At 39.3% G+C, this 23,046-nt stretch overlaps 1 protein-coding gene across 19 annotated transcripts in view; it reads left to right on the top strand.

Moving 5' to 3' along the window:
* IPCEF1 (interaction protein for cytohesin exchange factors 1) overlaps window positions 1-23,046 on the top strand; it is a 204,801-nt gene that overhangs the window by 122,517 nt on the left and 59,238 nt on the right. For 9 of the 19 annotated variants that reach the window (XM_081530337.1, XM_081530331.1, XM_081530332.1 and 6 more), the window contains 2 exons: window positions 6,561-6,600; window positions 7,219-7,388. In XM_081530337.1, coding sequence (XP_081386463.1) covers window positions 6,561-6,600; window positions 7,219-7,388 — 210 coding nt within the window. Of the gene's footprint in view, window positions 1-3,945; window positions 6,601-7,218; window positions 7,389-23,046 lie in introns of those variants that run through there. The other 10 variants (XM_081530343.1, XM_081530338.1, XM_081530340.1 and 7 more) reach the window with 2 other exon arrangements.

Genomic DNA, 23,046 nt, shown 5'->3' with positions numbered 1-23,046 from the left:
TGTGGCAGTGCGCAATTATATATTGAATGTGGGTTAATATGTGAGTGGATAAATAAATTGTGGCATTTTCATTGACTGCCGTGCTGTCTTAGTACTACAATGACTTATCTCAACATGGAAAAAAATCTCAAAAATACAATACTGAAAATTAAACACCTCCATTAATGCTATTGCTTATGGTATTGTTAAGTGCTCCTTATAAATACTAAAATGCATGGGAACGATAAATATCACATTTGGTTTAGTGTAACCTGGGGTGAATGAGAGGGAAATGGAAAAGGGAAATTGTATATCATGTATTCATATTTCATTCCCTTAAAAATAAAGTAAAAACTAAGAAGGAAAAGGAGGAAGTAAGAAATGAGTACTCAATGAGTTAGAATATGAACAGCTGAGACTTTTGATATCGTGTAGTTAAATGGCTTTTCAATTTCAACATCTCACTATCAGTGAACAAGTGTTTATCTGTAGTTTACTGAAGGAGAGATTATAAGCACAGGAGCATGGTTTTGAAACCATGTGCATCAATCTCTGTCTTTTGGCCCTAGGACTCCTCTTACTATCGTGTCTCCTTTTTTCAGTCAAGATTCTGGAGAGACTAGTCCTTAGTGCTGTGTTAACTTCTTCAGTTCCCATTCCTCTCCAACCCACTGAAATCTGTTTTCTAGCCAACATGACGATGAAACTGTTTTGCCAAGGTCTCTATTAATTTTTTCTCCCTCCTTTACACTGGTGAGTGTTTGATGGTTTTGGCTCACCTCTCCCTTCAGTCTCTCCCTGACTTCCACGACAACCTCTCTCCTGATTTTCTTGTTTTCCTTTGCTGGTCTGCTCTGTCTCCTGACAGTCTGCATTCCTGTTAGTTCTGTGTAAACGTATTGGTCTTCCTTTGGATTTTGACTTCAATCCTTTGACATCCTACACATCTGAGTGATCTTACCCAAACTCAAGATTTCCACTATTTGTACACTGATGGTTCCTAATTTTATGTCTTTATTCCAGACTTCTCCCACGTCTCTAGACTCTTAAATACTATATATGCTATTTTCCCATGTGTCTTAGGTACATCAAACTCAATATGTTTACTATGGATATATATGTATATGTTTATAAATGCTGCTGTGTTAAGTCACTTCAGTTGTGTTTGACTCTGTGTGATCCTATGGACTGTAGCCCACCAGGCTCCTCTGTTAGGATTCTCCAGGCAAGAATACTGGAGTGGGTTGCCATTTCTCTATTTAAGCCACGTTCTCTATCAGTTCAGTTCAGTTGCTCAGTCGTGTCCGACTCTTTGCGACCCCATGGACTGCAGCACACTAGGCTTCCCTGTCCATCATCGACTCCCGGAGATTATTCAAACTCATGTGCATTGAGTCGGTGATGCCATCCAACCATCTCATCCTCTGTCGTTCCCTTCTCCTCCTGCCCTCAATCTTTCCCAGCATCAGAATCTTTTCAAGTGAGTCAGCTCTTCGCATCAGGTGGCCAAAGTATTGGAGTTTCAGCTTCAGCATCAGTCCTTCCAGTGAACATTCAGGACTGATTTCCTTTAGGATGGACTGGTTGGATCTCCTTGCAGTCCAAGGAACTCTCAAGAGTCTTCTCCAACACCAGAGTTCTCTATATTGTTGTCATCTATTCCACTGATTAAGCTAGACACTCTTTCCTTGACACGTTTCTCTCCCTCACTTTCTACCTTCTATCTTCCTCCTCCTCACCCTCCTCTCCTTGTCTCTCCTTCTTTTTCTTCTCTTTCTTCTTTCTCTTCTCCCTAGTTCTTTTATTTCTCCAATTTCTCTTCAGTCTAGAAAGTGCCATTGCATCCAGCTTCCCCTCAAACTCCAATCCTTGCTTTTCTGTCCTCTTACTTTATATAACATCAACAACCAATGCAAATACCTTAAAGGTTACTACTTTGTGAATTTTATTCTTGAAATAAATATATGTATTTTACCATTTCCTTTTGTGACTTTGGGCAAAACACTGAACCTTAATTTACTTCAGTTTTCTCCTCTGACCTAAATGGTGGGAAGGAAATCTGAAAAAGAGGGGATGTATGTATATGTGTGACTGATTCACTTTGCTGTATGGCAAGAGACTAATGCGATACTGTAAAGCGATTATACTCCAATAAAAATTAATTAAAAAATTTTCTTCTCAGTAACATGTGCATTATAATAACATCTAAGCTGTAAATGTTGTGACAATTCAGTCCAAGTATTTATGAAAAGACTCACCATGGCTATGGCAAACACTATCTAACTATAAGCTTTATGCTTCTTGGTTATCATTGTTTTCAATTATTGTCTATTGTTGTTATAAAGTCTCTTATCTATCTTCATTTTTCACTACCAGAGGGTTTATTTTCATATTAACTTAGTAATATTTAAGGTAGCTAGTCTTCTGAAAAAGAGTAGCAAGTTTTTCATGTATTTTTACAGGTGAAATTTTAATATTTAAAGCTTTAAAATTCTCTTTACAAAATTGAGTTTAATTTGCCAGGAAAAAGGAGAGATTTTTTGGAGGGGTGGGGCAAAGGTGTTCTGTAGAGAAACTCCCTAGTGGCTTTATCAGCTGGAGGTGGCATGACCCTAAAAAATTTAGGAATTTTTGTGGCTTGTTTAATGGAGAAGGAAATGGCAACCCACTCCAGTATTCTTGCCTGGAAGATCCCATGGATGGAGCAGACTGGCGGGCTATTGTACATGGGGTCACAAAGAGTCGGACTGACTGAGTGACTAATACTACGCTAGAGCTTTGAGGCTGTTTGTGTCCTTCGGCTCAGGCTGCTGGCCACTTAAAGTATTGGTAGCTTAAAATTGACAGTGCTGTGAGGTTTCATACCATGGAACTTGGGAAAATGCCACAAATCAGGACCCATCATAGCATATCACCGTATAACTTTAAGACGAGATCATTGTGAAGTTTGATGTAATAACAAACTATTTTGTGGTGAATTTTAATATGTCACGGGTAAATTGTACCTTTAAGATTTAATTGCTGTAGAAATTAGAAATCAGTATAATAATTCTCTTAACTTGGATGTGAACATCATCATTCAATATCAGAGGAGGTCCATTTGTATATTTTACACTGGTTCCTTTGTATATTTATACAGCATGGTGTTTTTGAGTGATTAATGACCAACTGAATTTTTTTAACCCCCCTTAAAAAGTGAAAGAAAAATACTCTTTTTCAATAAAAAGGAAATATTTATTTAAAAGAAAAATTTCCTCAAATTTTAGAGCTGAGTTAGGGCAAATTCAGAATTTTAAGTTTTACCTACAATATTCCAAAAGGAAGAAAATCTTGTGAGAAAAATACATTATTAGGCTTCAGATATTTGTTATGAAGAGACACAGTTTCAATTCCTGGGTCAGAAAGATCACCTGGAGCAGGAAATGGCAACCCATTCCAGTCTTCTTGTCTGGGGAAAGCACATGGGCTGAGGAGCCTGGTGGGCTGCAGTCTACAGGGTCACAAAGAATCGGACATGGCTGAGCATACTTACACACACATTTGTTATAATGATTATAATTCCCTATCAAAAAGAAATGGTTTCATAAAATGCTCACTGTTTGCTTGGCTTTTTCTTGCTCATCTAGTGGAATAAACCACATGTGAAATCTTTTTGAAACTGACGAGTTCGTGGGTTCCACTTCCTGTTGTGAGGAGTTAGACATATCTCAAACTTACTAAACTTCTCAAGATTGTTTTCATTCTTTCATGTAAACCAATTTAGGTTTCAAGTTCATGTCGACCAAGTGAAAATACAATTCCCGCCAATTTATCGTTCCTGTAATATGCAGCTCTGCTTCTGGTCGGGGGAAACAGTTTTAACACTTATACAGATTTTATGATCATTTGCCCTAGGAAAAGTTCTGTCTGAGGCGTAGGGCTGACTCAATGAGTAAACTTCTTGCCCTCGTTTTTTTTTTTTTTAAGTCTGAATAAAGTCCTCTCAGTTTTGGGTGCTCCCCCTGCTTGAGGTATTGTCCAGCCTAGAGCCCCATTTCTCATTAGTCCAGGTGCAAGAATCTAGCATAGACCGAGGCCTGTTTTGGGGCCAAGTTGAGACAGAGTGTGCAATTTGATAGAGGGTTTTCTCTAGAACCAGCCATCAGCTTGTGTGGTAGAACTGGAAAGACCTTGTCAAACTGTGCTGTGCTGAGTCTCTTGAGTTGTGTTAGACTCTTTGCGACCCCATGGACTGTAGCCCACTAGGCTCCTCTGTCCATGCGATTTTCTAGGCAAGAATACTGGAGCGAGTTGCCATTTTCTCCTCCAGTGAATCTTCCCAACCCAGGGATTGAACCGATGTCTCTTACGTCTCGTCTCCTGCGTTGGTAACAGGAGATACCTTTACCACCAGCGTCACCTGGGAAGCCTAGGAGCCCATAACTGATGGATGGAGGAGATTCACCGGCTCCCAGTCAGGAGGGACGGAGCGTGGGCTGCCTCCCTTCACGGATCCTACAGCGTCCTCTCCTACTTTCTCTTCTTTTCTAAGCTGTTCTTTTTGTATAAGCTAATGTGATTGACCTTGTTCAGATGGGCCAGAATGGTCAAGGACTGCCTCTGTCTACAATTCCCTTTTCTTCCTACTCCTCTGTGGCTCTTAATTTGTCTTGAGAGCTTCCTGGGGTCTCCTGGACCCCAGATTCTCTTAAATTGTTCCCACTGTCTAAATTGACTTAGTATCTTCTTTTTTAGTCCTGGCTTTCAGCTAAGTTCTAGCTATCCAAATAAGATACATTATCTGAACAATATATTTGGGCTAAAATATTTTGTTAATGGGCTTCGCTGAACTCAGATAATTGCATATAGAAAAAACCCCAGGAGAAAGAACGTTTGAGAGAATAGTGGAAATTTTAGACCAGGATGCAGGTCAGTGTGGGAGATATTAAGTGGAAATGACCAGAACTTGGTCAAAAATGCCTAAATTTTAGTTGCCTGTCTTGACTCTAATATGTGTTTTCTTGCCTAAAATTTAGGCAATTATTGCCTTTGTCATGTTCATTTTTCAAAAGGATGATTTATTACTTTAGGGATAAAATTTTATTCTAATATTTGGAAAATAAAAAGTCAGTATGAGGTTTCTCAGGAAATATAGTTTAAGCACTTTAACTTCATCATTGAAGTTAAATATTGAGAGAAATATATCTGAGAGAAATATAAATCCTACCTATCCTAAAACTTATTAGGAAAATTTTGTTTATTAGATATGAAGTATTTGTTTATATCTATAATCATATAATATTACAGTGCATACATGAAGAGTTTTTAGTTTTTAGTGCATTTTTGCATACAATCATATTAAATACTTATAAGACTTATGGGATTGGAATTACAAATATCTTGATTTTACAAATGAAGGAAGTTGGTTTTGAGTGCTAAACTGACTTTTCCTTGGGTAACACAGCTACTAGTTACAACAACTGTAAGTTGATTTCAGGTCTCTGTATTAAAAATCCCATCTTACTTCCACTCTGTCATATTCCCTCTTCAAACATGTAATAGAACCATTGTAATTATTAGAGAAATAGTTAGATACAGAGGATATTAGCCAGGTGCATCTAGAATAACTTTGTAAGATCTTGTAATAGGATTGCATACCAATTTTTAGAACTCCTCTTCGATTATGTACATTTTTCTTTTTCAAATTCTCCACTTAAAAGATTATCTCATTTAACCCTGACTGAATTCAGCTTAGATATCGTGGAGGAAAAAAAATCACACACACACAGAGCCAGTTGAAAGCATTTTTTTTTCTATTTTTGTTTATAGTCTGATGATTTTACATGAATTGTTTAAAATGTACTGTGAAAAATGTGTATTTCAGATATAGCATCTTTTTTTCTAATTTGAATCTTAGAAGAGCTAGTATAAGATAGAAATTGGTAATTAATTTATCTTCCATAAGACAATATGTAAATTAAACCTGGCTGCAAATAAGAATTTCCCAATAAGGAGGGTTGGTAGGTACTTAACACCTCACCAAAAGAGGTTGTGGAACTTCTTTTTCTGGGGTGTTTAATTCATGTGGTTTACATGCAACCCCGTGGAGGTAGCAAGACCATGAATTTAGTAGTCTGATGTAAACCTGTAGTCCTGTGAGATTGTAATGGTTGTCTTCCAGGTTTATTTAAATAATTGCTGCTCTTTAGAAATGGCACAAAATGAAGCATGCTATAAGTTTTTCTTCTCTCACAAAAAATAAAAGGGGAGATATTTTTATTATTTTTAAGAACTTGAGTGAGGGCTATCCTGTCATAACTAAAGTGATAGTGAGAAAGGTGGCTGTGGGTGGAAACAGGAAACATTAGTGATAAATGCTGTGTTACGTATTTTTTTCAGGTGCAGCTCGATGTCTATTGATTCTAATTAGCACATTTTGTGCCTCAGCTAGTAAGCGCCCCTTTAGCTCTGCCTGGAGAGTTTTTTTTTTTTTTAGCTTCCATCCTGCTCATAAACACTGCCACCTCCTCCCTCCTTTTCTCTTTACAAATGTTACAACACAATCAGAAATTTCCTCTTTTCTCTCCTTCCTGCGTTTCCAGCAGGTTCCCTTGCGTCAGAAGCAGAGAAAGAAAACTCAAGGTAATTAGATCTTTTGTTTCTTTATCCCCTGTTTGTGTGTGTGAGTGTCGTGTTCCCCTGGATGTCTTCTTTGGGATCCGATTTTTGTCTGTCTTAATGCTAATATCAGGACGTGGATGGCAGATTAATGTGGGGTTCCTGTTTTTGGATCGATTTTAAGAAATGATGGCTTGCTGTTCATTTGGATTAATCCCCCGTGGTATGTCAACAGAGCTTACAAAGACTGGCACTGAGTCGGCAAGTGGCTGTGTTTCTAGGTGGGCATTAACCCTTTTCCATCTCTTGCATAACTACTGCTATTATTGTTGAAACAAGCTGGTTAGTGCAGTGATGTGCCTGCCAGATCATGATTTTCATGTTTTCAACTTACTCCATTGAAGAATGTTCTTAGACTTACACCTGCATATGTCTCACTGTTTCTTTGATCTTGTCCCTTCTAAGCACCAAATGAATGTTTAAAAATAAAGTCGATAAATTACTTTATTTTTCACATTCACTTTGCAAAAATCTTGGTACAAAAATCCAACTTCCTGAAGGTAAACAGTGTACAGTTCCCTTTTACTCTGTCTTATAAATCAGGATACAACATTACCTACTTTCTCATGTAATCGTTTGCAGGTTTTTTCAGCATGAGTCGAAGGAGGATATCGTGTAAAGACCTGGGGCATGCTGACTGCCAAGGGTGGCTCTATAAGAAAAAGGAGAAAGGAACTTTCCTAGGCAACAAATGGAAAAAGTTCTGGGTGGTCCTGAAGGGGTCATCGCTGTACTGGTACAGCAATCAGCTGGTGAGTCCACTCTCTTCCTCCTCTTCCCTCTTCAACAAAGGGTGGGTCGGAGATCATGATGGAGCAGGTGGTCCCTATGGGAAAGATCATTTCAATTTCTGGGACTTGGAATAGAGCAAATCAACCAATAAGCTCTAGAAACTGTTTCTGTGGATATGTAGGTTTTTCTGTTGTTTTTGGAGGAGAAAACCATCTGGCTTGACTAATCTTTGGTTGGAGAGGAGCATCCCAATGTATACCCGTCTTGGAGGAGGATTTCGGGGCCTGTTAATGTTACTCTGCCATAAGAGATGCTAATCATTTCAGGATTTCCATGGACGACACTTGCTATGTACACTTGACATTGCTAAGATCTCTACTAAAAAAAGGGTCTCAACTTTAAGAAAAGTTGAGGGTATAAACTGATTCTGTCCACAGAAGCTGTTTTAATTTCTCCTCTTTCATTATCTTCTTTTCCTCTGACCTTCTCAAAGGGAGTGGCAGAGGTTGGTTTTGAAACCTCTAACCTGTGTGCCAACGTTGTGTTGGTGACTGTCATCTCTTGTTCTTTGGCATGTACACTGATGGCTTTAAACTAATGATCCTTGGACAAGTCTTGATAAGAAAGTTGCCTAATTTATCCTGTAATAGGCAGTGTACCTTTGAGATCTGTTTTGCAGGGGAGTTTTCTGTTGGAAAGGGCTGAAAATAAAGTTATTGTTAAAATGTGTGATGATCAAAATTTAAAAAAAAAAAAGTGTGCTGATCCTTCCTGGCTTGAGACATTCTGAAAACAATGATGTTGTTGAATATTGAGCAGAGACCTTTCACAAAAGAACTCTGTCCAATAACCCCGAGTAGCCAAATGCTGATCACAGGAGAGCCTGAGTTTCCCATTTTGGTCGAGTGAAGGTCAGCAATGGATGTCCTTTAATCTCTTAAGGGGAAATCATTTAAAAATTGACCACAAGCCAGAACAGTTCTTTTTATGTGACACCATTCTTTTAAAACGTCTTGTGTATGCCCATCTCTCAAGCAACAGAGCTTTAGAGCAAATAACTTTATAAATGGAAAATAAGTGCCTTGTGTAGTTTGAAGGTGAAATTTTCAGCTGAGAAATTTACATTCACTGGCCACTAATCGAAAACTTGTGTATCCATGTAACCCAAGGCACCTGTCCTGTAAGGATTTGGTTAAACTGGACTCAAATCCAATTCCAGTCCCCTGGAATCAGCTCCCCTCTTGTACTTCTCTCTGTATGTCCCCTCCTCTGTCTCCTGCTCCCAAGTTTATTGCTTTGGTTTCACCCAAAACCTGGTACAAAATTCTTCACTGAGTTTTATAAAAGTATATATTTTTGAGTTTTAGCAATTTTATCAAAGATTTGGGAGGTTCAGAAGTAAGAACCACCTTGCAGAATATGTAGTCCTCCACTGTCTCCTTTGTCTCTCTTTTGTTCTCCTCTCCTGGATACATTCATCATCTCACCTAGCACGGAATGGTTTTATCCAAATTAAGGCACCCTTGGGCTGGGCTCTCGCCTTCTATCCTACGGGGTTTTTCCTAAACAAATACAGCTTCCTTCTTTTCTTTTTTTTGATGAGAAAGTTTAAGATTTGTTTACTTTAAACTTTCAAATATGCAATACAGTATTATTTACTATAGTCACAGTATTGTACATTACATCCCTATGATTTATTTACTTTATAACTAAAAGTTTGTACTTTTAGTATCTTCACCCCTTTTGATCACCCCTCAATCTCCGCCTCGACAGCCACCAACCTGTTATCTGTATCTCTGAGCTTGGGTTTGTTTCTTTCTTTTTTTAAAGATTCTACATAAAGGTGAGAGCATGCAGTATTCATCTTTATCTTATTTATTTCACTTAGCATAGTGCCTTCAAGGTCCATCCATGTTGTCACAAGTGTGTGTGTTTGTGTGTTAGTGGCTCAGTCGTGTCCTACTCTTTGCCACCCTGTGGACTGTAGTCCGCCAGGCTCCTCTGTCCATGGGATTCTCCAGGTAAGAATACTGGAGTGGGTAGCCATTCCCTCCTCCAGGGGATCTTCCTGACCCAGAGATTGAGCCTAAGTCTCTTGCATTACAGGCAGATTCTTTATCATCTGAGCCACCAGGGAAGCCTGTTATAGCTGAATAATATTCTATTATTTACATATCTCAGTTCAGTTCAGTCACTTAGTTGTGTCCGACTCTTTGCGACCCTCACATCCTTTTAATCTACTCATCCATCAATGAACATTTGGCTTGTTTCCATATCTTGGCTATTGTAAATAATACAGCTTCCTTCTTAAAGAAGGTTAGTTAATTAGGGTTAATGTAACTTTCTCCTTCTCATTTGTAATATTTTAGGCTTTTGCTTTTGGCTAGTTGTGGCAAGTTATAGTCTGCATCTTTTATGAAATGAGACGGTTTACTAATTTACCTTTTAATAGCTCTTTAGGAATTTTCTGAGACTGTTGGGAGGATTGGGTGCTGATGGAGCATGGCACATCTGTGGGAAGTAAAAAAGCTCAGATATAAGCCTGGCATTAATTTCCTCATTCAATCGCATTTTTCCTCCAATATATACTGGGTGCTGTTCTTGTGTTCATAGAATTAAGTCCCCTCTGAACCACACATAGTTACAGAGTTGGCTTATTTGGCCTCATCAGTTCATTTGGCTTGTTTCTCTTAAGGGAGCAATGAATTACCTATTTTAGGCATTAGGAATCTCATGCTTCCGTAGGGAACAACACTGTTGATGGAGACTTGATGAGAAAGAGGAAAAGGAGGGACCATCAGTCCCCCTTGAGCACTGCTGTCCTCAACTGCTGTCATACAAACCCACAAAGCAATACTCAGGGAGCAAATCATGAATTTGAGTGGAAATAGATTAGCAACATTGAATGGAGGTAAACTTACTGTTATCTGGCCAGAGAATTATCCTATTCAGCTAGTGGTATATACAGAATAACCCTTTCAGCTCCCTAATTCTATGCTTCTGTATTATAGAGGAGTCATCTCTACACACACACATACACACACACACACACACACATACACCCTGACATCTTAATTATATGTTTGTTTTGGGGAAAAAAGGCTACTCAGTGAATACTTAATTAAGAGTCATAGTCCTGCCATCCCTGTGAATATCAACTGTGAAGTAAGAGCCAAACACATACCCTCAGGCTGAGAACATTTATTTACTTTAGGCCACTCAAGGAATTCAGACTCAATAAAGTAGCTCCCAAGGCATCTATGCCTTATGAAGAAACTTCTTTTTCTTCTACTTTCCCTGTTCCCCATTCTTTTTCATACGGTAACAAAGCTGATAGTTTCATAGCCAGAGCCTCCTCTTATCAAAGGCCTGCCAAATGCCAGGGGAGAGTCGAGGTACCTTTCCTACGTGCTTTTTTTAAAACTCCTCCAAAATACCCTCTGAAGTACCAGTTGTCACCAGGTTTTGAATGTTAGGAGAAGGCTGAGACTCAGGGAACTCACCCTAATTCTCCAGGTGATCCAAGTCCTAAAGGAGGTAAAACAGATCCCCTAAGCCCCTTAGACTTCTCAGCCCCAGGTTGTTGTCCTAGGCCGACCTGACTCCATGCGGGGAAGGATAAGCTTGGTCCCACGTGGTTCCACTCTGCTACTATCTGCCTTCAGTGGGGCCCAGAAAGAGCACCTCTAGAAGTGAAATGTGAGGCTGGGCTTATGTGCAATCCAGCTGATGCCGGGGCACCCCTCTGCTTGTCGCTCTTGTTCCCTGGCTGCCTGAGGAGACAGCCCTCTCACCTCTCTCAGGGTTTTGTTATTGTCGTTACCTAGTAACCGACACATGGTATACTTCCTTCTTCCATCACTCTTTGCTGCTTTAAAAAATGCTACGCAGATTTTCTTGAGAAAGGTCAAGTCCAGACATTCATCTATCGCTTTTCACACCCCATCTTATGTGCATAGATTCTCATGCTGCACACAAGAATTTATGCCATGTTTTACAAAACCATATTCAAGTTGAACAGCCTTAAAAATCCAGGCTGTTTAAAATCCTGGATTGAAATCCACACAAGTGCTCTCCTTGTCCCTAAAGTACCAGTTCATTTCCTGGCTCCTGATAATCTCCTGGCCTAAATCTATCTTATTCTCCTACCCTCTACACTACCACCCAAGCTGCAACTGCAGAACTAATTTTAATTCTTTATTAATGGCATATATGCCAGCTCTCTCTTTAAGCCTTTGCATATGCTGTTTATTGGCTCAGATAACTCTTTGTCCTGATCCCCTAAAGTCTTGCTCCCACTCAATCCCATCAAGCTTACTCCTCCTTCTAAGTCAAATTTTAGGTTGAATAGCTGATCCCCTTACTGTCCTTACCTTTCCTCTGACCCAGATTAGGCCACCTCTTCTGTGCCCACCGCAGCCTATACTTAATACTTATTACACTTATCTTCCTCTTTTGTACATCTTGTTGTGTGTGTTTAGTCGCTCAGTCATGTCTGACTCCGTGTGACCCTGTGGACTGTAGCCCGCCAGGCTCCTCTGTCCATGGGGTTCTCCAGGCAAGAATACTGGAGTGGGTTGCCATGCCCTCCTCCAGGGGATCTCCCTGACCCAGGGATTGAAGCCCGGTCTCCCATATTGCAGGCAGATTCTTTACAGTCTGAGCCACCAGGGAAGCCCACACATCTTGTTAGTCTTGCTGTTTTCCATAACTGATAATAATCTCTGTAGAGCAAGACTGAGTATATCTTGAGCACCTTAGGCAGTGTCTGACACTTGCTAGGCATTCATGTTTTATTTGTTGATTTTATAAATAAGTTTTAGGAATCACCGCCATTTACCTTACCCGTGGGGGTTTTGAGAAATGGGCTGGTGAGTAAAAGTGGCTTTTGATGGAAAATAATTTTCCAGTAAAATTACCTCTATTAAAAATAAAATAGTCACACCTAGTCAAGTCCGTTCTTAAAAATACAGGGCAAGATCCAATATGAGATTTGCTAGAAGGGTTCCATGGTCCCAAATAGGTCCCACACAGCTGCTTGCTCCCATTTTGCTAACATCTTCCTAGAGTTTATTTTATTAGATTCTTGCTAACCATGGCCTCTGGCTGAAAACAAGGGTTTATATTGATCCAGATCACCAGGTTGGGGCAGAAATGTTGAAAGAGAGAAGGAAGGCTTCCCAGGGAGGCCCCTCCACTCTAGCATTTCACCTGGATTCCAGGCACATCTGAAGACTGGTGTTTGGGATCAGTATCTTCTCTCTGGAGGAGGAGAGACAAAGTTTTGAATTATTGTTTTCTTTCAGGCATTTTGCTACGAAATAGTGACAGGATAGGTCCTTAAGATGTGATTACTCATTGGTGAAAAGTATCTTATATTTTATAAGATATTTTTATAAGATATTTATATATTTTATATTTTTTCAGCTTTTGCTATAACTTATTTTTCTTTTCTGAGAATTCTTCATTAAAAGTTTGCATAGTTCCTTGAGAAATATGTTGTGGATTTTATTTATACCCAAGACTGATCATATGGTAAATATTATATATATTATTTTGTTGTATAACCCACTTAAAATCAGTGAGGTTCTTAAACATTTCTACTCACAGAGCATTTAATCATCTTGGTGGCGTATCTTCTTTATCTAAGAGCATATGTGAGCTATCAGAATTTGTCAAGGGAACATACGAATTAGGCTAGTATAAAACTTGGAGGCATTGCCTAAACAATTTAGGCTTTAATTACAAAGCACAGTTTAATATTAATTACAGATAATGGATATTAAAATTCTCTTTCTAAATGAGCCAAACACGAAAAGTTTATCATCTATCCTTCCGTTCATCCACCTACCCACCCATTTACATATCCTCCCATCAATATTTATTGAGGACTTAAAAATAATTTGGACTAACTAGTAAATGTAGATGTTATAAATGTAGAATTTCAAACAAATGAGGGACTGCAATTCTTCTCTCTATTAAGAGCTTACAGACTGGTGGATGCAAAAAGACCTGTGTAAATGACATGATCGAGGAAAAATTGGTGAAGAAAATGCCTCTGAGAGTGAGCAAGACAGATGAATTCTATAAAATTTGGGGTAAAGGGAAATATTTTGGGTTGAATGTGGGAGAGTTCTGCCAAGCAACTTTTATTCCTGGAAGATTCTTCTCCCTTTCTATCTAGGAAGGTGTGTTTTTCCTTATCTCATCATTTTCCAAAGCTGTGTGATCTCCTTGGTCAAAGAGGCCAGCCTTCTTTACTGGATAAACATAATTTTCACCAACAAAAAAAACATTATTCCTGTGGATTGCAGTGAATTTAGAAAGTCTTCATGGAGAAGACTTTCTTAAGATCAGCCTTGGAAGACAGTTTTTATTATTTTTGTTTTTTTAAAGACAGAGGGTAGGAGGGTGGGCATTCCAGTCTGAAGGCTCATGTGAACAAAGGAATGAAAATATAAATGAGCTGTGCCAACCCATTGTGTTAGGCATTATACTGAATTCTCATAAACCCTGGCAAGATAGAGTTTATTATTCCCATTTTTCAAGGCGTTTAATACAGCTCAGGGAATTTAAGTAATTTGGTCAAACCTGCTTAAGGAGTAAGTGGCAGGACTGGAATTCAGAACAAGATCTACCAATACTGAAGTCAGGCTACATGACCTCCCCGTTTAGAGGTGAGCCAGAATCAATATGTGGGGCCCCAAATGCACATGGTAGGAATGTGGATTTGGTCAGTAGGCAGTAGGGAGCCACTGCAGATTCTTGAGTCTGCAGATGATGTCATGAAATTGGCTTGTGAAAATACCAACCAAACAGTAATATAGGGGCTACATGCTGTGCCGTGCTCAGTCGCTTCAGTTGTGTCTGACTCTTTGCGACCTATGGACTGTACCCTGCCAGGCTCCTCTGTCCATGGGATTCTCCAGGCAAGAATACTGGAGTGGGTTGTCATGTCCTCCTCCAGGGGATCTTCCCAGCCCAGGAATCAAGCCCATTTCTCTGGCATCTCCCTGGCATCTCTTGCATTGTAGGCCGTTTCTTTACCCACTTAGCTACTTGGTAAGCCCATTAGCACACCAAGACTCCCTAACCTTGTTTCCCATTAGCTTATGGTATCAGAAGGTGGAGAAGCAAACCTACAGATCGGTCTCCTGACTACCTTCCTAAGGCATGGTCTGTTAGCAGCTGCACACAGGCCTCCTGAATGCATGGCTTCTCCAGCCCTGCAGAGCCTCTTAAACTGCTGCTGTAAACGACATAGGCAGTGAGCAAGGGCACCAGTATAAAGACAAACACTAATCGGAGCAGCATGTCACATACTCCCATCAAGTACAGGATATGAAGTGAAGAACAGAACCAGGAGAAATCATGTCAGAGCAGGGCTGGTAGGCACTGTGAGTGGGCTGTGCAGGAGTGTCCTCTGCACTAGCAGGAAGCCAAGAGATGCATTCCATACCATGTTCAACCAAGAAATGGGAAGAATGGGGTCTGACAGGAAAACATTCTGTCCCTAAGTAAAAACAGAGCATGGTTCATGAACTCTGAATGCACAGTTATGGCAGAAAAGAATTTCAATTCTCTGTTTTCATAAAGCAAAAATCTCAAGTCTTTGTGATTGAGTTTCACATTAACTGGCACTTTATTTTGCTTAAAACCTAAGCATTGTCAGTTTGAGAAGAAATCCACTGTGATATATAGATCTCCCCATTTTAATTCTAGGGTTTCTTCTTTGGCTCCTTGGTAAATTTTTTTTAAGAAACATTTTATATATATATATATATATATATATATATATATATATAAACATGAACCATTAGAGAACGAAATAGGAAATCAAGAAAGATTTAAGTTTTGGTGGCCCTCGCTTTTTTTTAAAGTTCTTTAAAGACTGTAGCAGAATAAAAGGATCACTGGCTCTGAGTCTCCTAGAGATAACAAGTGATGAAACTAAAAACTAACAAACAAACCTACCTCCCCAAACAAGGTCACCTCAATTCCCTGCCCTGCCCCGCAGTAAAGAACATGAGTATAGCAGTTCAGAATTCATCTTTGTCTCCTACCTGCCCCATCAGTGGAAGTTGAAAGTTATGATTTTCTTAGACTTCCAAATTTTTGTACAGAATATAAACTTGTATTAGATAGCTGATTTTCTTTTAAATTCAGGTAGAGAAAGAAGCCATAACTTTTAACTAACACCTTGTACATTTTTTGATTACTGTTCAACTTGCAAAATTTTGCAAATTTAGCAAAAAGCAAAATTTTCATGGTGTTTACCTCAAATCTCATTGCTTTACATTGCTTTTTATTAAAAATAAAAAGGTGAAGCAGTCAATCCAGTGATTAATTTAACATGGCTTTCATTGGGAAAAGGGGGGAGGGGGAAGAGGGGGTTATGACGAAGAGGAGACCAATAGACAAAAAAGGTAAATTAAACATACAATGGTTTTCTTTAAAAAAAAATTAAGAAGAAGAAGAAGAAAATGTTATTTTCAACAAAAGGGGAAAAAAGCATTGAAAGCCCATGAGTCAAGCCATAGCCAAAACCATATTCTATTTCAAGTAGCTTTTCTTTTTTTTCCCTCTTTTAAAAATAAAATCTCTCCCCAAACCATCATCACTTTTAATCTTCCCCAGACTGGGCTTCATCTTCAGTCTGGGGAAAATGATATAGGGCCTATATTGGAGCAATATAGGGGCCCTGATGATATAGGGACAATATAGGATGATATATATGTCCTACAGGATGATATAGGGGCAATATAGGGGCTATATTGGAGAATAAAGGAGCTTTAAGAGGATCAGTTAGGAGATGGTGACAAAATGCAGTTGTTGAAACATGAACTCCTAGACTGGAGGGGAGACTAAAAATTTAGGACACGCTACACAATAAGTGGGGCTTCCCAGGTGGCGCGAGTCATCGAGAAGTGAGTGAAAGTTGCTCAGTCGTGTTCAGCTCTTTGAGACCCCATGGGCTATACAGTCCATGGAATTCTCCAGGCCAGAATCACTCGAGTGGGTAGCCTTTCCCTTCTCCAGGGGATCTTCCCAACCCAGGAATCAAACCCAGGTCTCCTGCATTGCAGGCGGATCCTTTACCAGATGAGCCACAAGGGAAGCTCAGAAGTCGTAAAGAAGGGAAGCCAACGGAAGTCATAGAGAACCAGCCTGCCAATGTAGGAGATGTAAGGGATGCGGGCTCGATCCCTGGGTTGGAAAGATCTCTTGGAGGAGGGCATGGCAACCCACTCCAGTATCCTTGCCTGGAGATCCCCATGGACAGAGGAGTCTGGAGGGATATAGTCCATAGCGTCACAAAAAGTCGGACACAACTGAAGCAACTTAGCGTGCACTCACACAGTAAGCAAGGGGAAGGTATGTGAAGCGCTTGATGTAGGACACAAAATATTTGAAGCTAAAACGACTCCAAGTTTTAGAGCCTGGGGAGACTAGGAAAATAATATGAAAATTAAGGAAGGACAAGTTTGTCGGTAAAAATGTGAAGTTTCACTTAGGCTCATTGTCAGTGACTTTTCTGGCTTATTTTAGTTTTGTACACTCTTTGTATTAAATTACTAGGAAACCTATGTTCTTTAGTAGTAGAGTAACCATTTATTGATGCCTTTTGTGCTGTTGCATCAGTGATTCAGGGGAGCCCTGGGACCTATGGGCCTCATACAGAAAAAGGTGAATCACCAACTCTTCACTTCATAAACACTTTTGGTAAATGGGTGAGGTTTGTGTATTAATATATGGTTTAATGGGCTTCCCTGATAGCTCAGTTTGGGAAGAGCTGCTAGAGAAGGGAGAGGCTACCCACTCAAGTGAAGTCGCTCAGTCGTGTCTCACTCTTTATGACCCAGTGGACTGTAGCCTACAAGGCTCCTTCATCCATGGGATTTCTCAGGCAAGAATACTGGAGTGGATTGCCTTTTCCTTCTCCAGAGGATCTTCCCAACCCAGGGATTGAACCCGGGTCTCCCGCATTGTAGTTAGACGCTTTACTGTCTGAGCCACCAGGGGAGTCACACTCCACTCCAGTAAACCTATTATACAGACCTTGCAGTTCTTTGAGAATTCAACCTGCCAGCTCAGATGTGACTGACTTTCCCCTCACTGCCTGAATGATTCCACGTGTCTGCGGGTTCAAGTAACCGTGACTATATCAGATGTTTTCAGTATTCAGCGGTATATTCAGGTCATGTGAATTTTGGAAGATCTTAGGTTTGGAAGGGATTTTTCTTGGAATCGGTTTTATGAGAATCTCTACAGAAAAGACTAATATGGTTTTTAGATTAAACTGAATATACCTTTGCAGAAAATGTAACTTGAAAGCCTGAATTTCTCTTTTTGTGAGAAAACTGTTCTGAAAGTTTCGCTAAAGATAGAGCACTTTTTTTTTCCACCATAAGAAAATAAGAAATGGGTTACTTCTTCCTTTGAAGGAGTTGTTGACGTTTTCTTAACTTTTATTAGTAATCACTTATTAGCATAGACTTTGGGGAAAATGTCTGAACAAGTTTAGCGTAGGTTGAAAAAAAATCTGTAAGAATTTATACTGCAATCAGAGCTTATTATATTCTTTTTTTTCCTTTTCTCTAGTATAATGGAAACACCTGAGGGCATATTTTTTATCTCTCTGGTTTAAACTGTGTCTCTATAGACTTCCCTGGCAGTCCAGTGGTTAAGACTACGGGCTTCCACTGCAGAGGGCATGGGTTCAATCCCTGGTCAGGCAACTATGATCCCATATGCTGTCCAGTGTGCTGCAGTCCATGGGGTCACAAAGAATCAGACATGACTGAACAACAATGCTGCATGGAGCAACCGAAAAAAAAAAAGAAGTCAGTGTTCAGCATTCAGAGTTATCCTCTGTGAATACTGGTAACCACCTTGGTCTTGGGATATCACTGTATAGAGTAAATGACTCACCCAGAAAGTGAAAAAAAAATGCCAAAAAACACAAAATTGTGTCCCTGGAGCCTAGAACCAGTAGGCACAGAAGAGGCACCAATCATTTTTTTTAAATACAATTACTTAATTATCGCAATACATAATTGTCAATTATTTATATAAATCAATTAATCAAAGCACATTGAACACCTGATTATTCCTGGAGTTCTACCAAACAAGATCCCTTTTATGGGCTTCTAATTTGTTTGATCTCTGTATTCATTGTTTTAGCCAACAACCAGCTTCTGAGAGTATCCCAAACAAAATTCCAATATTTAACAATGCTTCTTCAGTGAAGGCAGTTCAAACCACTTAAGTAAAACGGATACACTTGTTGCCAACCCGTGTTCCTGGAGTGTATATGGGAAAGGAGAATGAGAAGGTGAAATGTGTGGACAGGTCCACACAGGGCAAAAGATTTTTTAGCAGCTGGAAGTGAGTGGTTACCCTCAAGAGGATGACTTGAGTGAAAGGAGAAAAACGTGACAGTTTAGGTACCACTTGAAAGCCTGAATTTAGGAATGACTGAGGATTTTTTGAATTCTTTTCCTTTCCTCATGATAATTCAGGTATGTGGAAAAGATCTTTAAAATGGATGCTTGATTTTGGTTTAATGTATTTTTTGTCTGTGATACTATCACCGTGTCCTAACATTTATTTTCCTTGATAGGCCCCCAGATGCACTGCTAAAATAATGGTTCCCCACCCATGGCTTTATTTATTTATTTATTAAAAATTTTACTGGAGTGTAGTTGCTTTATAATGTGCTAGTTTCTACTGTATAGCAAAGTGAAGCAGCTAGAAGGTATAGTTGGGATTGACATATATACAGTATTGATACTAGGATAAAACTGATAACTACTGGGAACCTGCTGTTTAGCACAGCAAACTCTACTTGACGCTCTGTGGTGACCTAAATGGGAAGGAAATCCAAAAAAAGAGCAGATACGTGTACACCCATAGCTTTATGACCAGGGCAGTCTGCAACTGAGGCAGGCTGTCCTTTATGACTTCTTGTTGCTAAATTCACACAGTGTGGGAACCGTTGCTGATGTTGCCAATATTATTTTCTTTTCAATTCTTTCCAAACTTGGCCGAAGAAGTTGTGAAACACCAAGGCTGTGAAATATTTTATGTGTTGTCTTGTTTTTAGGGCAGGTCCACTATGTTTGGGCACTGCTGCTTTGACGGAGGACCCCAGGGTTCATGACAAGGTTGGGCTGTCAGAGGATGGTCCCCTCAGCTCACAGCAGGGAGTGGAATGCCCTCGGGAGATCAGGGTTATCTTGTCTTGTCTCCTCTAGTGGGCAGTGTCTAGTGCTTCTGCTGGTGTTTCCACAACCTTTCTCTGTTTTACTTCATCTTTTTTGGGTGGAATCCAGCTTCTTGCTTCTTGGAAATTTAAATAATTTTTAAAATGCCTTAAATAATTAAGATGATGGTTTAAAATGTCAGCCAGGTATGAAGAGAAACAGAAAGAAATAAGTGAATTAAGATCATTTATTTATTTAAATGAATTATGATCCTATAACCTTGATGCAATCACTCCAAATACTTTGGTGTATGTGTTTGCAAACATTTTTCTGTGTTTTCCAAAAATAGTTACACTATGCATGAGATCATAACTTGATTTTGTCACTAAGAAATTATTGCAAAAATATTTTCATGTCTATATACTATATGTGTGTATATATATCCACAGCATCATTTCTAATGGCTGTATTACATATGGATATATTATAGTTCATTAATGCATAGAATTTGAAATCAGAAATCTTGGTTTTTAAAATTCTTTAAAACAGCTAACAGGAAATAGAATTTACAAACACACATATACTAAGTTGAATGTAAAGCAACATGTGTTTAATTTATAGTGCATGTTTAATATGGGCTTCTTGGGTGGCGCTAGTGGTAAAGAACCCACCTGCCAATGCAGGAGATGTACAAGATGTGGGTTCGATCCCTGGGTCAGGAAGACTTCCCTTGGAGAAGGGAATAGCAGCCCACTCCAGTATTCTTGCCTAGATAATTCCATGGCTAGAGGAGCCTGGAGGTCTCACAAAGAGTCAGACATGACTGAAGCAATTTAGCACACAAGTTTGTTTAATATATGTGCATTTGTATAGTTATTGATATGCGTATAAATATATTGATAGGTGAATGTGAGTGTGTATCTCAGTTATTCTTTTAAACAAGCAGGCAGGAAGGTGAGTTTTGCCAGGATGGGCATGAAGGACAAATGTCACAGGGTCCATAGTCCTGCCCTTTTATACTAAGCTGTCTCATCCTAGGTCAGTGATATAACTCAGTATGCATTCATTTTCTTGTAAGTACCTTTTGACCAAAAATACCGTCCCTACGTAATTCAGAGTGGTTGTGAGAAGATTAAATGCATTTTAAGGCAATATATAAAAGATCAAAGGAATACATATAATGGCAAATTTGTGTACACTTTAGATGAAATGTATGTGTATAGCATTGTGATTTTAGGATGCAGAAGAGTTGTGCTAAGGATTTTCAAACATTAGAAATGTTTGCTTTTGTTTTGGTGGCAATGGCCTCTTGTGCTAGAGATTCTAAAAATACTCCTACTGACCCAGTGTAAAGGGTGATTTTTAAGCCATAAAACAGGAAAGTGAACTAGGAGGCCCTGGGGGGACTGTTCAGCATAGTAGTTCCTAACCTGGAGTAAGAGCTTAGGTAATATGTGATTTAGTGATGAGGGCTGTGTGCACATTTTCCAAACAATAGAATGAGAAGTGACCCATGGGATGAGCTGAACTTTTGGTTAGATTTGAGGATTTTCCTGAGAAGTCATTATTTGAAGATTTATCGTCCCCCGCGGAGCAAGCTTTTTAAGGTCCAAGGGACCAGATGCTTCTACTGACAAGCTAGCTGATAAACTCATCTGTCATCATGCTGCTGTGTTTGGTTTTCCATAAAGCGTGTTTCAAGCACATTTTGAAAGGAAGCTATGCAGTGGAAGTGAAAAAAATATATATAGAATATTTTTTAAAGGGGACAGAATTTAGAACATGTTTGAAACGATGTCTTCAAAAAGGACAAAAGGGACTTCAGCGGTGTTTCAGAAGTTAAGACTCTGTGCTTCCAATACAGGGGGTGAGGGGTGTGGTTCGATCCCTGATAGGGGAACTAAGATCCCACATACTGCACAGCATTCTCCCCGCCCCCCCAAATAAATGAAAAGGACACAGGGAAATGACATCTTAGAGTTGACGTTGTCCCTAGATTCAAAATCGGGAGGATGGGCGCTCCTCTGATGCCGTAGCCACTCATCAACTTAGGCCAACCCCCCACCCTTTCTGGGCCTTCTTTTTTATCTGTTAGACTGGAACGTGAATCTCTGGCTATTCCCTGGGAAAAAGGCAGTCTCATGAACAGCATGTTGACCACTGATATTTTCCTATTGGAATCTTAGGAAACTTAACTGTGGCAAATGCATTCTCATCCTTCACTGACAAATAATGATTTTCAGAGGCGTATGACCACATTTTCTGGAATTTATTTTTAGAAAATTGTGGTACTTCAAACATAACATGCAATCTTCCATCTTAATCATTTTTAAGGGTACAGTTCAGTGGCATTAAGTACATTCACATTATTGCACAACCGTATCCAGAACTCTTACCATCTTATAAAACCACAGTACTATATTCACTGAACAATAACTCCTATTCCTTCTTACCTTCACCTCTGGCAACTACCATTCTACTTTCTTTCTTCATGAATTTGACTATTCTTGGTGCCCCATTCAACTGGAATCATGCAGTATTTGTCCTTTTGTGACTGGCTTATTTCACTAAAGATAGTGTCGTCAAGGTTCATTGCATCACACTGTGGCATGTGTTAGAATTTTCTTCCTTTTTAAGACTGAATAATAACTCATTGTGTGTGTAGGCCACATTTTACTTACCCGTTCGTATCTATTGATGGCCACTTGGATTGTACACACCTTTTGGAGATAGTAAATAATGCTGCTGTGAATATGGGTATACAAAAGTCTTTTTGAGACCCTTCTTTCAATTCTTTGGGCTACATACCCAGAAGTGAAATTGCTGGATCATATGATAATTCTATTTTTAATTCTTTGAGGAACTGCCATACTGTTTTTTTTTTTTTATGGTGGCCATTTTACATTCCCACCAGGGATGCACAGGCATTCCCTTTTCTCCGCATCTTCACCACCGTTTGCTATTTTCTGGTTTTTGTTTGTTCTGGTTTTTGGATAGCAGCCATACTAGCAGGTATGAGGTAGTGTCTCACTGTGGTTTTTGATTTGCATTTCCCCAATGGTTTGTTACCTTGAGTATCTTTTTGTATGCCTTTTGGGCATTTATATATCTTCTTTGGACAACTGTCTTTTCCCAGTGGAGTCTGTTTAAGCTGTGGCTGAGCAGTAACTTAATGGCACTCAAGAAACTCCTGAAAGCAGTTTGAAGAGATTTTAAAGTTTCTGGAGTATTGGAAGATTTAATATGCATGGCATGAAGGCACAATTATGTGCCATAATAACTGTGATTTTGAAACAACCTACCTTATTTTTCTTATTTCTCCAAAATTTCTAATATTGAAAGCAAACACACCAGACTTCATTTTCTTAAATGATGTTCCTTTATTTATTCTTCCCTCACTCCTGCTCTAGCCATGGATGGAAGACGAACTTTATTAGGAAACAAGACACGTAGCTTATTCTGTAATAGTGAC

The sequence above is a fragment of the Giraffa tippelskirchi genome, chromosome 9 (genome assembly GCF_054371585.1).
Source record: "Giraffa tippelskirchi isolate mGirTip1 chromosome 9, T2T-mGirTip1v1.2.pri, whole genome shotgun sequence".
Classification (NCBI taxonomy): Eukaryota; Metazoa; Chordata; class Mammalia; order Artiodactyla; family Giraffidae; genus Giraffa; species Giraffa tippelskirchi.
Note: the sequence above shows the minus strand (reverse complement) of the source record. Positions and strands in the feature narration are given on the sequence as shown.